General features: G+C 49.1%; 2 protein-coding genes and 1 long non-coding RNA gene across 5 annotated transcripts in view; 1 reads left to right on the top strand and 2 right to left on the bottom strand.

Moving 5' to 3' along the window:
• The first annotated feature begins 1 nt into the window (after position 1).
• On the top strand, positions 2 to 5,665 carry SERP1 (stress associated endoplasmic reticulum protein 1). The gene is made up of 3 exons (XM_068200099.1): positions 2 to 162; positions 246 to 321; positions 556 to 5,665. Exons 1-3 carry the CDS (start codon positions 79 to 81, stop codon positions 594 to 596), a joined length of 201 nt encoding a protein of 66 aa, XP_068056200.1. The 5' UTR covers positions 2 to 78; the 3' UTR covers positions 597 to 5,665.
• The window catches only part of TSC22D2 (TSC22 domain family member 2), a 25,359-nt gene continuing 16,329 nt past the window's right edge, over positions 5,141 to 14,170 (bottom strand). For 2 of the 3 annotated variants that reach the window (XM_068200093.1, XM_068200094.1), the window contains 2 exons: positions 7,545 to 7,596; positions 5,141 to 6,784 (listed from right to left, as the gene is read on the bottom strand). In XM_068200093.1, the coding sequence (XP_068056194.1) occupies positions 6,560 to 6,784; positions 7,545 to 7,596 (277 nt within the window). In that variant the 3' untranslated portion in view covers positions 5,141 to 6,559. The remainder of the gene's footprint in view (positions 6,785 to 7,544; positions 7,597 to 14,170) is intronic. The other variant, XM_068200095.1, reaches the window with a different exon arrangement.
• LOC137479632 (uncharacterized) lies at positions 9,084 to 14,169 on the bottom strand. The gene is made up of 2 exons (XR_011002398.1): positions 10,852 to 14,169; positions 9,084 to 10,419 (listed from the first exon to the last, which is right to left on the bottom strand). It is a non-coding gene; the product is annotated as an uncharacterized lncRNA (long non-coding RNA).

Genomic DNA, 14,170 nt, shown 5'->3' with positions numbered 1-14,170 from the left:
GGCGCGCTCCCGACGTGCGGCGCGCGCGCGGTGCTGACGCGGCAGCGGCGGCCGGGCCGGACCGGGCCGAGCGCGGACATGGTGGCCAAGCAGCGTATCCGCATGGCCAACGAGAAGCACAGCAAGAACATCACCCAGCGAGGCAACGTCGCCAAGACCTCGGTGCGCGGGGCAGGGCCGGGCGGGCACGGGCGGGGGTGGCGGGGCCGGGCCGGGCTGAGCTGACGGCGGTGCTGTGCTCGCAGAGAACGGCCCCGGAGGAGAAGGCGTCGGTCGGGCCCTGGCTGTTGGCTCTCTTCATCTTCGTGGTCTGCGGATCAGGTGAGCGGCCGCGCGCGGGCGGCAGGGCCCGGCGGCGGCTGCGGGCCCGGCTCTGCCCCTGCGGGCCCGGCTCTGCCCGGCTCTAGCCCGGCTGTGCCCCGGTCTGCCCCTGCAGGCCCAGCACTGCCCCAGCACTGCCCCGCCTCTGCCCCTCCGGGCTCGGGCGGCGCTCGGGGCCGCTGAGCTCGCTGCTGGCGCTGCCCGGCGAGCGCTCCCCTCTCCGCTCTCTTGCAGCCATCTTCCAGATCATCCAGAGCATCCGGATGGGCATGTGAGGGGCCGGTCCCGGGCCATGGCCCGCCGGCCCCGGCCGCCGCGGCAGCTGCCGAGGAGCGGCGCGCGGCACCGGCCGTGTCGCATTCCAGCTCCCTTCACGAGTCATTCCGAGTTTTCTAGCCCGTGCCACAGTGCCTTGAACAGCACCACATGTATAAAGCAATAAAAGTCTGTTGTTGATCTACAATCGTGGACCTACTTATTCGCTGAAGATCCGGCCTGCTCTCTGGAGCTATGCGCGACGTAGGTCCGTAGGAACTGGCATCTCTTGTAAACACCGGCCCCAGGTCAGTGTCACCCTCGCTGTGTAGCTGGAAATGGTTTCACTTGACGCTGGAAGCCAGGATTCCTGTAGAGCTGGAGCCCGACTGTGCAGCATGTTCCCGAGGAGCCTCCCTGCATCCTCCGTGTGTGCGCAGGGTGGGCCACTGCAGCATGTGGCAGTGCTCGCCGTCCCCACACCACGGCACCGCCTGTAGCTTTGTCCTAATCCACGCAAAACGCTTGTCTGTGTAGGGCTCGTGGGTGCTGAGGAGCTGGCACGGCCGGGCAGCAGCTGCTCTGGCAGGATCCCTGCCAGGGCTCCGTGGACTGCGGGACACCGTGGCCAGACCTGCGGCTCCCCATGCCTCTCCCGGCCGTGCCTGTGCTGTAAATACTTCTTGGACAACTTTCAACAAGTGGTGATAGTTTTAAATTTGACAATGTTGTGTGGGAATATTGGGTGTGGAGGGGGGGGATGCGCTGCCTCCCTGCCCACAGTTCTGCTTCTGTATGTGCAGCCCCTGCAGAGTGTGGTGTGTCTTGCAGTATATATTTAATCCTATTTAAGGTAAAACCTGCCTTCAACTCGATTTCTTTTAACAATGGATTCAGTATTTAACTGCTTCCCTACTGGTGATCACAGTTCCTTCTCCTGTAGACAACTGTAACTTGAGATCACATGGAAAATGCTGCTATTGATCATATTTCCCTGCTGATGGCCCTGACTCCTGATGGTTCTGCTGTCTGCGTGGTGACAAAGGTGGTGGGAGAGTTGCTCTGCTGGTGCACACAGTTGCTAAAGGAAGATTTCTTTTCTCCAGGTTTCTTAGAAGACAAATTTTGAGTCTGGTTACACTAGAAATAATAGAAAACAAAACGGGTTGAGGTTAATGAATTGCCTGTTAGCCGTGAAGGAGCAGATCTTCTGTACGCATTGTATTTCCATATGGAACCACTGGTGTGAGCCAGGGCCGCTGTGCACGGGGACCCTGTGCTGGGACACTCGTGTGCTGTGGCAGGGGAAGTTGTGTCATCGCTGATTTTAAATAAAGTTCTTTTCAAATGCAAGCTGTGTTCACTCTGGTGCGGGCAAAGCAGGGCTATGCTGGCTGTTGGAAGTTGGCCACTCACACCAAACAGGGATTAATTGGCTTTTCCCTGAGAGGAGCGGCCGTGCCATGGGGAACCCCCGTGCTCAGCTGTCTGTGTGCTGGGCCTGAGCAGGGGCTGCCATGGCTCTGGATGCACCCAGCCATCGCTCCCCTTCCCTCTGGGGACCAGCCACCCCCACAGGGGTTCAGCAGGTGCCTTCCTCTCACCTCTTGCCTCTCTGCTCCCTGGGAATGCCACAGAGGCCGCAGGTGTCTGGGCAGCTCCTGCTTGGCTACAGGAGTCATTGGCTGTGCCAGCACAGCAGCTGCTCGAGGGCTGTGGGAACGCTCAGGGTGCCTTGTACAAGTTGGTTCTCTGAAGGTCAGTAAGTTCCTGCTTTGGTGCAAGCTGGCCACAGCACTCGGTGGCCACAGCGGTGTGTGCAGCGCTGTGCCCTGCAGGGGCGCCTGTGTGAGGAGTCACGGGCAGCTGCAGGGCCAGAGCTGGGCTGGGGGGCACCTCTGGAGGGGCCTTCTGGCGCCAGCTGTGCTCTGGCTCCGCACAGCCGAGAGCAAAACCTGCGAAACACCACGCTTGTTTCTTTCCGGAACCTATCAGAGCACCACCCGTTTATCTCCCCTCGTGAGATGCAGCTCCTCGTTCCCAGGCCCTGGCAGCTGACAGCTGTGGCGTGCGGGCGGATGGCCGCGTTCTTCAGGGAGCTGAGCTCGCTCGGGTGACGTCATTGACCACCTGCGACACACACATCTCAGTTGGTTTTTCTTTCTTTTCTCCTGTGAAGCCTTCTCAAGGTTGGCTGCAGGGCTGCGCTTCAGTAAGGCATCAGGAGGGGCACACGGTTTGCTTCCCAAGGCGAGAGGTCCCTGCAGCCCTGCCAGGCCTTTCCCAGCTGCTGGAGCCGCACAAAGCGCTGCAGCCACGTCCCGGCGCCGTGTCCGCGTCCCGCCCATCCGCACACGGGAGCACCCGCGGCGACAGGAGCCACGCGTGGGGCCAACAGCCTCGTGGAGGGGGAACAACCCCCTGCGCCGAGGCGGGAGCCCGGGACAGGTGGCGGCAGCGTCGCCGGCGGTGACGGCGCGAGAGCTGCGGGGACGGCCCGGGACCGGGAATGGGAACGGGCTCGGGAACAAGAACGGGAACGGGAATGGGAATGGGCCCGGGAACGAGAACGGGAACGGCACCGGCACCAGGACAGGGACCGGGAACGGGAATGGGAAGGGACCGGGCGGGACCGGTGCGGGGACAGCCCCGCCCCGCCCCACAGCGCCGCCCCGCGGCCGCCACCGACCCCGCAGGTCCCGCTGCGCCACGGCCGGACCCGCCCGCGGCAGCCGGGGAAGGGTCGGGGAAGGGTCGGGGAAGGGTCTCTGCTCCAGGCACGGCCCCACAGCGCCGGTCGCAGCCGGGGAAGGGCCGCTCTGTGCTCACCTCACCTGGCACCTGCTCCGGAGCCTCCTCACTGCTGTGCCAGCCTCCTGCACGCTCCCCTCTGAGCCAGGACCGTGGCCTTGAAGCTCTCCTCAGTAAGCATTTCCTCCGCATCCTCCACTGTTTCCGTAGCTTTTCCCCGCATCTTCTGTGACGTCCTCCCTGAGGCGCCGGGCCTAACTCTGAGCCACCTCTGCCCAGCTTCACTGCACTCAGAGCGTTCACCATGACTGCAGCCCGCTCCCAGCCCGCGCTAAGGCACATGCTGCCCCGAACGCAGCAGCCGAATCCTTTCTCTTTATACCAAAGCCATGGAGCAATGTCGAAGACACGTGTCAGAGCACCCGCAGCTGGTCTGGAGAGCAGGCTCCCGCAGGCAGCTCCCCCCGGGCAGAGCCCAGCGTGCCGGGGCAGCGGCAGGAGCCGCCACACGGGGACCGGGACGGGGCGCAGCAGCGCACGGGCAGCACCGAGCCGGGCCCGCACAGCAGCCGTTTTCCACCGAGGCTCTCTACCATCGGCAGCCGCACATCGACTGACAGCACGGCAGTCTCACGGTGAGAGCTGCTGGTCTTTTTCCTCGGGCAGCCTCTCGAGAAGAGCCCGCAGCATTCCCAGACCCTTTCTGTCTGCTCACAGGGCTCTCACAAGCCAAGCTACTGTCCAGAGCTGAACACAGCTTATCTCTAGGAGAAAACTAAACACAAACCCCTAAATCCAACCTGACAGGAGCAGAACAAAGCAAAGGCTTTCTAACAGGATCAGTGCAGTCTTTGTTTCATCCTCTTTTTCAGATTTACTAAATGCTTCTTGCTTTCGGGGAAAGCATCTCTGCAGCTCCCCGGTGTGAAGGATGTGCCCGTCCCTGCCTCACACCTCACACCCAAGGGAACAGGCATTCCGAGGGGAGCAGGGCTGCTCCCAGCACAGAAACAATAACCACCCGAGTCAGGTTCAGAAAGTTGTCTCTGTTCTGTTTCACTCAAAAGTGAACTGACAGGTACAGAGTATCCTCCGAGAAGTTTTAATCAACTACTCACCTGAAGGACTCTTGTTCCCATAAATCCCAAGTTTGTCCCTTTTTTCCTACTTTACCAGCATCATCCTCAGTGTAAAGCTAGTGAACCACTGATCACACTGGAGAGGAAGCACACATAGCTACTGGAATATTTTGCTTTCTAATCTGTGTGCACTAAAGTCTCACAGCACAGGGGTGCAGCAGGCAGGAGACACCAATCCACACCCAATGGAAAGATCATTTTGGTGTTACTTTAGCAAGAAATTTTTACTAAGCACATAACACGGGGTTTGTTTGAACTGTGCTGAATTGATGCTTACCAGGAAGAGATGCTTCTCGGTTTCCAGGACATGGACACGTCTTTGAGATCTGAAGACACCAAAACTTGAGGTTTCCACTGTTTCGTGTTTTGCCTTAGACATAAACTGAGCAGAGTTAGACCTGCTCAGGGCTCAGGTACTGAAGCAGGCATTCACAGCAGTGACTCAGCAGGCCCAGATGTTTATTTAGTTATCAGTGCAAACCCAAAGCCCTCAGGCAGCCACTGACAGCATCAGAAGATGTTTCTCCTAGAAGAGAAGAAACCAGTCTGTTGCATGAAAAGTGGTAACCCTGGCACTGGTCTGTTACTGCCTCACTGACACTGCATTTCTCCATTTTGTTCAGAAAAAAGCTACTGAATTTAATTATACTGCAACAACATCTACAGCCAAAAAATTCAACAAAACTGGTTTAATTTCAGAAAATGTGTTAAAATATATATATATATTTGTACATCAATTTGACACACTGCATTAGTTTACACAAATGATGGTCTTTTTTGAAACTGTATTTATGAAATGTACATTTTTAATTTAAATACTCAGTATACACTGCATTTAATCTGCATGTTGCATTTATTAAATACATTAAATCTGCAATGTAACAAAACGTTTTCTGCATACGAAATTCAAAACACCATTTTAAATGAACAAAAGATGGCTCACTTCATTTATTTGTTTTAACAACTAGTGCCTAGCACACTAGCTTAGCTCCACCAACACCAGCTGTTCTTTCTCTTTATTGACATTGTTCACAGACTAGTACATATTACACTAAGAGTGCTGGATAAAAACATGAGGTACGGAAGTGGTTCAAAGATTACAGGTCATGCAGATCATGCGAGACAGCAAAGAAAGTTGTGAATGAGAAAACACTAAATAAAAATACATAAAGAATGTGCATTATAAAATAAAAAAGAAACCAAAACAATGAAACAAAAAACCAACAACCAACTCAATTATACAGCTTTGCTTCTTTGGTTACAAAGTAGGTTGAACAATTTCACAGCTTTTTATTCCCACCCAAAAAACCAAACCAAAAACGAAATGTCAAAAAGCAGAGGAATCATGGCCCCCTTCTCTCTATTAAAAAGTAGAAACAGAAATGAGCAAAGTTTTCTTCATCAAAATAGCCCATCACTTATTTATTATATCACAAGGACTGGTGACTACCTGTACAGATGCACTATGGTCTTCATACTTACACTCTATACAAAATTTACATTCAAGCTGGATCTTTACTACCGTAAATAAATACCAAAGGTCAATTGCCATTAGTGTTAGAAATATGCCAGGATTCTTTGTTCAATTATTGCCTAGACATTGTATCTATTAACGCAATCCCACCTATCATTTTACCCATACAGACGTTTATTAAAAAAAAATTCAAAAGTTCTGTGACATTGTTCATGTACATTATGAAAATAGCAGCCCTGTAATAAATAAAACAAATAAATGAAACTAACATAGGCAAATGTTACTTATATGAAAAGAACAGTGGCTCTGAAGAGGAATTGCTGCTCCTTACCAGACAGCAAGGCTCAAAGCAACCCAGGAGCAATGGGAACCTCGGAGAGCCACCCAAGCTCTGACAGATCTCCCTCCTGAAGCCCAGGGAAGCAAGCCCAGGCTGCAGGGCTGCCCCTGCGGCCGCCGGTGTGCAGCGAGGAGTGCGGACACCTCCGGCCCTGCAGCGCTGCAGCCGCAGCCGGGGCAGCTCTGGGAGGGTGATTGTCTAATACTGAAAAGGCCAAACACACAAGAGAAGCAGGCTGCTCGTTCGGGGCCGAGCGCCAGCGGTGGCACGCGGACGGGCTCACGCGGAGGAGACGTTGGGCTGCGGCGGCTGCGGCTGCGGCGTGCTGCTGGGGGCGGCCTGTTGGCTTGAGAGCTGGGACAACTGATCGTTGTTGGACAGGGATTTCAACAGTGCATTTTCTCGTTCAAGTAAAGAGTTTCTTTCAACTAATTCTTTTATTTGTTCCTTCAGGACTTCCACTTCTTCTCTCACTGCATACATCAAATGGCTTTTCACTAGATCCTGCAAAGAACAAGTGGACAGTTACACCACGGAAAAGAACAAGTTTCCTTCACCCCAGCCCCAGAACTTACTGTTATTGCTTTCACTGCAGTAAGCCTGGGAAAAAAAGCTCTCAACACTAAAAATTTATGAATAAATCAGCCTTCTGAGCACAAACAACCCAGCTCTTATGTGAAGTGGGCCTGATATGAAAAGCTTTGTCTCCAGCACTCCAGTCACTCCAGTTACGTGGAAGCCAAAGAGAAGAATGATGTCCCATCTCCTCAGAAGGAAAGCACCAGCTCTGATGCTGTGACCCGGGGATATGGGTCTGTGGTACACAGGCCCAGTCACTGAGGTGTGTGAGAACCAAATCAACAAGAAAGCTCTTGCATCATCAGAAGCAAAAATCCAACAGCTCTAACTGAAGCTGAGCAGTGTGTTAAGGATGGCATACCTGACCCTTCAGAAAAACTAGTAATGAACTTGGCTAGAGTAACAGACTGAAATATGCACTCTATTTTCAGCACTCCTTCAAGTTCAATCACCTTGTTCACAGCAGTTTGTAAGAAAATTAACGGAGAAACATTTCTGAGCTAACAGTAAAAGCAATAATGGTTTGTGGTCATTCACAGATGATACAGAAAATAATTATTTCAATTGATGCTCTCAGTCTGACCCACCTGCAGGGATATCACAGCCTCACAGAAACACAGGGAACTTATGTTCAGTAATGAACCACATTAATCCTATTAGAAATAACAACTTATATTTTACTTACCATTGCCTGTTCTATTTTGTTGTCAATGGCAACAACACTTGCACCAGACGCACTGTAAATACAATGAGAAAAAGTGTTATTGTATCACTCAGGTAAAACGGTGCACCCACAGGACTCCTGGATCATGCTGTCACTGGAAGGCTGAAGCTTTGAGTCAAGAATCCAATATACACTCATAGGGGGGTGTCCCATGTCCCTCCCACCCCTCACCCCACCCAGCTGCCCAGTACAGCTGTGACTCACAAGAAACACTGCTCCTTCAGTTTATACCTTCTCATACTGGGCTTATGACACCCATAACCATAAAAGTGCATTAGAATAAACACTAAATCAACTGCTTTGATTCCTGGCCTCATTTACCAGCTTTCTTCACTGAGGGAAACAAGAATTCATGGGATATTCATTGGATTCTTACCATTACCATTATTTCTTCCAAACTGCTTTTATAAAGCACTGAAGAAAAAAATCCAGTTTTAATACTTGTTCTCTGGACTCACTTGAGTCCACCTTCCAGGTAAGGAGCTCCTGGCTCAGCATTGCCTCTGCAGCCTGTGGCAGCAACCAGCAGGAGGGTGAGACACGACCAGAGCCTTGAGCCTGTGGCCACTTCCTGACTCCCAGTGAATTCTCCCTGGATCCTGTCTGACAGCTGACAAACACACCGCCGTGGGTCACAGCTAGGGCCAGGCTGGTTCCACAGACACACTGGTGCAGGACGTCCACCAGCGCACCTCAGTACACTGTGAGGATGTTTATTTACTGTGCCAACAGGATCCCAGACTGCATCTGAATCCTGCATGATGGAAATCCAGCCCTTAATAGCCAGGGTCTGTTTCCAAGTCACGCCACAGGCACACAAGCCAGTCCCTCACTCGCAGCTCTGGAGCCAGGATTTCAGCAGGCCAGGGGCGTCCTGTTCTCCCACAGACTCTGGTTTCTCCATTCAGAGAGGAGCTGTGGCTCTCCCCAGGGCATACAGGGCTGCAGCCTGCAGCAGCCAGCTCCCCACCCTGGGGCTCAGGGGTCCCATTTTCCAGCCAGCCCCGGCCTGACACAGACGGTTCCTGGGCTGTGACAGCCCCACCAGTGAGAGCTGTTGATAACACTCCCAGCCATGGACACAGCTATCAGCAGAGTGCAGACACGTTTAGTAGTTAACATGGGGAAAATGTTGCAGTCATGAACTCGCCTCTCTGGAATTGCACAACTCAACAAAACCAAGTGTTAAGAAAAAAAAATCACTCAAGGCTTTTTACAAAGAGTATGGCAGTGTGCTCAGCAGTACTAGTCACAGATGTGAAACACAGCTCAGCTCCTGAAGAGTGATACTGGTCAGAGAAGTTAATTTCAAGGGCTCCCACAGAAGTGCCAGCACTGGAATTGGGCTTTTACAAGCACAGGACATCAGGTTTGCAGACTGGGGGAGTAACAGCTTCTACTTCTACTGAACCGATCTTGAAACCCAAACCAAAAGCGCTGAATACCCATTTCAGAAGAAAATTGTTCCAATCTCTTACTGTCTTCTAAGCCTCTTTCAAACCCTATCTATGGTAAACCTCCTCAGAATAAAAGCTATTTATAACTCATGCCAAGGGAAGCATGCCTTTCCATGTTGAATTAACATGCATCAGACTCATCTGACACTGCCAGAAGTATCCGTGTTCATGAACCACAAAATCCCCAAGACTCCATGTCCTCTCACAGTCCTTCATGGACACCACTCTACAGGTCAGATGAGGCAGCTCTGAAGAGGTAACAACAAGAGGTAACAACAATAAAAGCAAACAGCACACTTGGCAGTGGGATCTACTTCCCCATCTCTGCACCACTATCGTACAACTTCCGTCAATACCCGTCTAGTCAGACTTGAGATTGGAACTTTGTTCTTCTATCCCTGTTTCAGCTACTTTGTAGTGTGATTATTTAAAACAATAAACCTGACTACATGACTCCAAGTAAAGGCATTCAAATGGTTCCATGAGGAAGCCAGGCAGCCTTCCCTCAGCCTCCCGAAGAGCTGTACCTGCGTGGCGGACTGCAGAGGCACCTCTCCTGTGTGTGCCTTGTGCTCTGAGCTCCCCTCTGCCTCTAGGGTGGGTGTAGGAGTTGTCCCCCCCTGCACTGTGACTGGAGTGAGCCAGGGAAACCACTGCTTTACCACGCACACCTCCCACTTGACATGACACCAGCAGTGCTGAAAGCTCTAAGCAGCTTTATACACAACTTTGTAATGTTCTTGCTGCCCTCATCCCCAGAGCAGCTGTGCTAAGACTGAGATACTGACTCTGGATTCCAGCTCTGCTCCCTGTACACATCCTGGGACCCCTCCCAACTTCAGCAGGCAAAGGCTGGCATCACGCAGACCCCTACTCACCCACCTACCCAGGAGAAGCTCCACACTGACACAGGGTGCCCTAGTTTGCCATCAGGATAAACCAGCTGACTATATTTCATGTCACTTTCTAAAAGCAGATGAGTACTAGATGTTATGGTAGCACAATTCCCACATGATTTTGATCTTTATTCATCCAACAGTGCTCTCAACACAAAGCAGCTCCTGTGGGACATTCATGAGCAGAGCCCTCCAGTGACAGCTGCTCTCATGGGAAACTCCAAACGGGCTACCAAATCTTAAAATTTTGTATTTTTCTCAAGTCTTAAACTCTTGACATCAAATTCCAATTTGCATAAAAATATTTTAGCCCATGACTGCAGAATGACATTTATAAATACAATCCAGTCCTTACGAAAAGGCCAGGAAGAAACTCAAAATATCTCTTAAACAAGTTTTTTTGGATGACTGAATGGAGAGAGAGTGTGACACATTCTGTGACTGCACCATCCACTGTAGAGCCAATGCCTCAACTTGCAAATCCTGGAATTAGAAGAGGAAAGACACCATTTAGCTCTTGTAAAAAAAGACCAATTACTGATTGCTCCAAGAGCTACAGAAGTCTGACAATTATTGTCAAAACTACAAAAAAATCCACATCAAGTACCACAGGGCAGATGAAGGGGTGCATTAGGCATGTAATACTTGTTTTTAACAGCAAATCCCCCATCCCACACTGCAGCCCATGAAGTATCAAACAGATACACTGAACAGGGCACACTGCATTTGGACTTAGACCTCCCAGTTAAGGTCATGTCAATGAAGGCTCTACCAAAAAGATGTTATATTGATAGACCAAGTTCACATTGAAGCCCACAAGGTACACAGCAAGATCTACAGTCAGCAAAAACATCAAAGATGCCCCAAGCACAGTGTCATTCCCAGAGATGCACGGTAAACCCAATGTTTTCCTACCTTAAACACCAGGTAGACAAAACCGTGTTTTGTCAGAGAAATCCTCATTCTGATGGTTTAGAAAAGTCTCAGTGGCTTTTGCTTTACCTATTAAATTGTCTTTATCTCAACTGACAAGTTCTCTCACTTTCCCCTTCTGGGAGCAGGGGGAGCTGAGCGAGTGGCTGCATGGGGCTTAGTGCCAGCAGGATTAAATCAAGACAGCCCTTTTTGGCACCCAACATGGGCTTGGAAGGGTTTGAGGTAAGGATAGATTTGACTGGGATGTTCTAGATTGAATGGATAGCTGTTCCTTCTGTGCAGCTATTGCCTGGAAGCTCCTGTGCTTGCCATGGGCTTGCTTGCCTGGATCCCTTAGAGCCCATTGCTTGCTAGTGGCCACTCTTTGCTCTCACTGCTGCCACACTGCTCTTATCACTTCACTGCTGTGCCTGGAACACTTGATAACAGCCACTAACTACCATGTGCCTCGGCTGGCAGGTGCCCAGGGCAGCATTGCCACACTGGGCAGGCTGGAGCTCCAGCCCTGTGCTCATTTATTCTTTCCCCCCATTGTTTACTCATTTATGAGCCACTGGTTGAGCTAGTCATTCTATCCAGAGAAATCTTTTCTATTCTTGAAAGAGTTAAGGTCTATTTAATTAGCTGCCATCCCATAAAGAGATTTTATAGTGATAGCATCCCAAGCAATCCAATCACCTATCCAGCCTGGAAAGAGGATCTGTGTGAGTACTGCAGACTTCCATCATTGCTCTTTGTCAAAGCCATGTGCGACAACCTGAGGCAGTGAATTTACCACATCAGGAGTTCCCACACACACTTTATGAATTAATTTATATTGTGAAGGTTTAATGTTTCACACAAATGCAATGGAAACATAAATCTTACTACTTTAAATTCAAGATTACAAATAATGTCTGTGCTTTAGGCAGACCCACCTAAAGCTGGTATGGCACCTTTACTGTGCAAAGACAACCCAGGCCCAAAAGAGCAATCACCCAGACTCATGTGAATATGCCAAGAAGCCACTATTCCCATTCTTAAATCACATCAGTTGAACAGATCAACCCATGAGACTTGTGCCTTCAGCAACACTTATGCAAGCACTGTGCATGAAAACATCCCTACTAATGTGTCAGTAACAACCAGTATCTCCCTAACACTTACTGGTTTGAGTGTCACCAGCACTCTTCCTGCCACAGCGTGTTGGTGAAAAATAAAACAGTTTCTATTCACTGGAGCAATTCAGCAATATCTTGTTCTCTATTGCATTATCACATGTCTACCTCTGCTGACTTCAGTAGGTCACCAGAGACAGCTAGTCATAGGGGAATAATCCATATTTGTTAGAAAAAATACTAGAATTACACAGAAAGATTTTCTGTTTACACTGAAGTCTCCTAAGTCAAGTCCCTCAGGTTCACAAAGTACTTCTGAAAGAACTGCAAAATGTAATTAAGAGCTCACTGCCAACAGACTCATGGTCCTGGTGCTCAGCAGTGTGTCAACCCCCACATTTTGTGACGGGCAAACAAAAGGATTCTAAGTAAGTCACACAAGCCTGTTGTTTTCACAGCAGCAATTTTTCTTTCCCAAACAAGAGCTGACAAAAAGAAGCCCCACACCATGCTCTTTTTATGGCCCCCGCTGTGTCCTGCCCAGTTCCCAGCACCAGCTGCACTGCTCACTGATGGCCCTGGCGTTCCCTCCACCAGCTTTTCCTAGAAGTTTATACTGACAGCTTCTCAGCTTCAGTCATCCAGTGAAGGAAAGCTGCCTAATGTGACCTTAAAATCCAATAACTGGGGTATAAATGCAAAACCTGCAAAATCCTGTCAAAGAGTTTGGAATTTGAATGGATTATAAGTTTAAAACATATATCAATCCTGATGAATTGCATTCTGTGTTCTCACAAACGCTTGTTTTTACCACAAAGAGTTCACTGGCAAAGATGCAAGGTTATTTTAAAGGCAACAATTTACATTCTTCTACCTGAATTTAATGTTCTATATACCACATTTCCAGCGTTTGCTCCAGGCATTGTACATAAATGTCAGATTTGTGAAGCCTCCATCTTAATAATTCATTATTTGATTTTAGGGTTTTTTCAATTAACTTTCTCATCTTAAGACTTATTTTGAGGCATGAAAATAGAGAAACAGCTAAAGGCTAGACCACAAAGTAACCTTTTGATCTACAAACCAAATGTGTATTCTAAGCCCTGAAGTTCGTTCCAGTGAAATAACAAAGTCCTTGAAACCTAAATACCAACTCTGTTCCATAAATACAGGGAAGTGGCATCATCCAGAGCATAAAGCAAAAACATAAATTCATCCAACTTACTGCTGAAAAAGGAAGATGTGCTTTGAAACTGAGCTTAATGCCAGCACCCCAGCAACACAAAATAATTTTTAAAGAAAGAGCAGAACACTTAGCATTACTTATAATCTTCATCATTGTGCAGTATACAAACTGTTGCCAGGCAAATTTTAAAGGATTCAGTTGAGCTGTGCAAGTTCAGAAGCCTTTCAAGTCAAACACAGCCAGGACAGTGACAAAATGGTTATCAATACAGCAACAGCCAAACAAAATTTACATTCTACACAGCTTGTTAAGCAGAAATTTTGACAAGCCAGAGCAGCACAAGGCATTAAATCACATCATCACTAGGACTTTGACTTAATGCTGACCAAAAAAAACCCTCAAAATCATTAAAGCACAGGACAGAAACAGTTTGCAGCTACTGATGAATTAGTAATGCACCTCTCTCAAGTCCTATCCATGCCAGATAAGACTCTGTTGCACTTCACTGCAGTTTCTCATCATGAGTTCAATGCTAACTTTGGAGATTTGTCACAGCTCACCTATGTTCCCCATCCAGTGCCCTTTACTTGAGCACAATGAAAGTAAGCTAGAAAGGTTTTTTTCCTGGTTTAAAGATATAAATATCTTAACTTTGCCAAAATTGTGTTTAAACGTAGTATTTTCACAATGTGTTTTCTGATACAGTACTCAATGCCAAAAAGTTTCCTCTTCTGGAAAAGGAAACTGTAAATATTTTGGCGAAGGTCACCGAGGAGCTGACTAGCATTAAACTCTGAGCTTACACATCATGTATGATACATGCATAATGGAAGGAGGAAGAAAAAAAGTAATGTCATATTTTAGAGTTTAGTTCCATGTTTCAGAACAAACACTTCACTTCCATGACTGCTTTCACATCTTCAAACTGCAGAAGCCCAATATGGAGTTCTGAACACAGGCAGCAGTTGTGTGCAAACAAAAACAATGAGAAACTTGCATAGAGCAAAGCAGTTCA

This window comes from Anomalospiza imberbis, chromosome 10 (genome assembly GCF_031753505.1).
Source record: "Anomalospiza imberbis isolate Cuckoo-Finch-1a 21T00152 chromosome 10, ASM3175350v1, whole genome shotgun sequence".
NCBI classification, from domain to species: domain Eukaryota; kingdom Metazoa; phylum Chordata; class Aves; order Passeriformes; family Viduidae; genus Anomalospiza; species Anomalospiza imberbis.
Note: the sequence above shows the minus strand (reverse complement) of the source record. Positions and strands in the feature narration are given on the sequence as shown.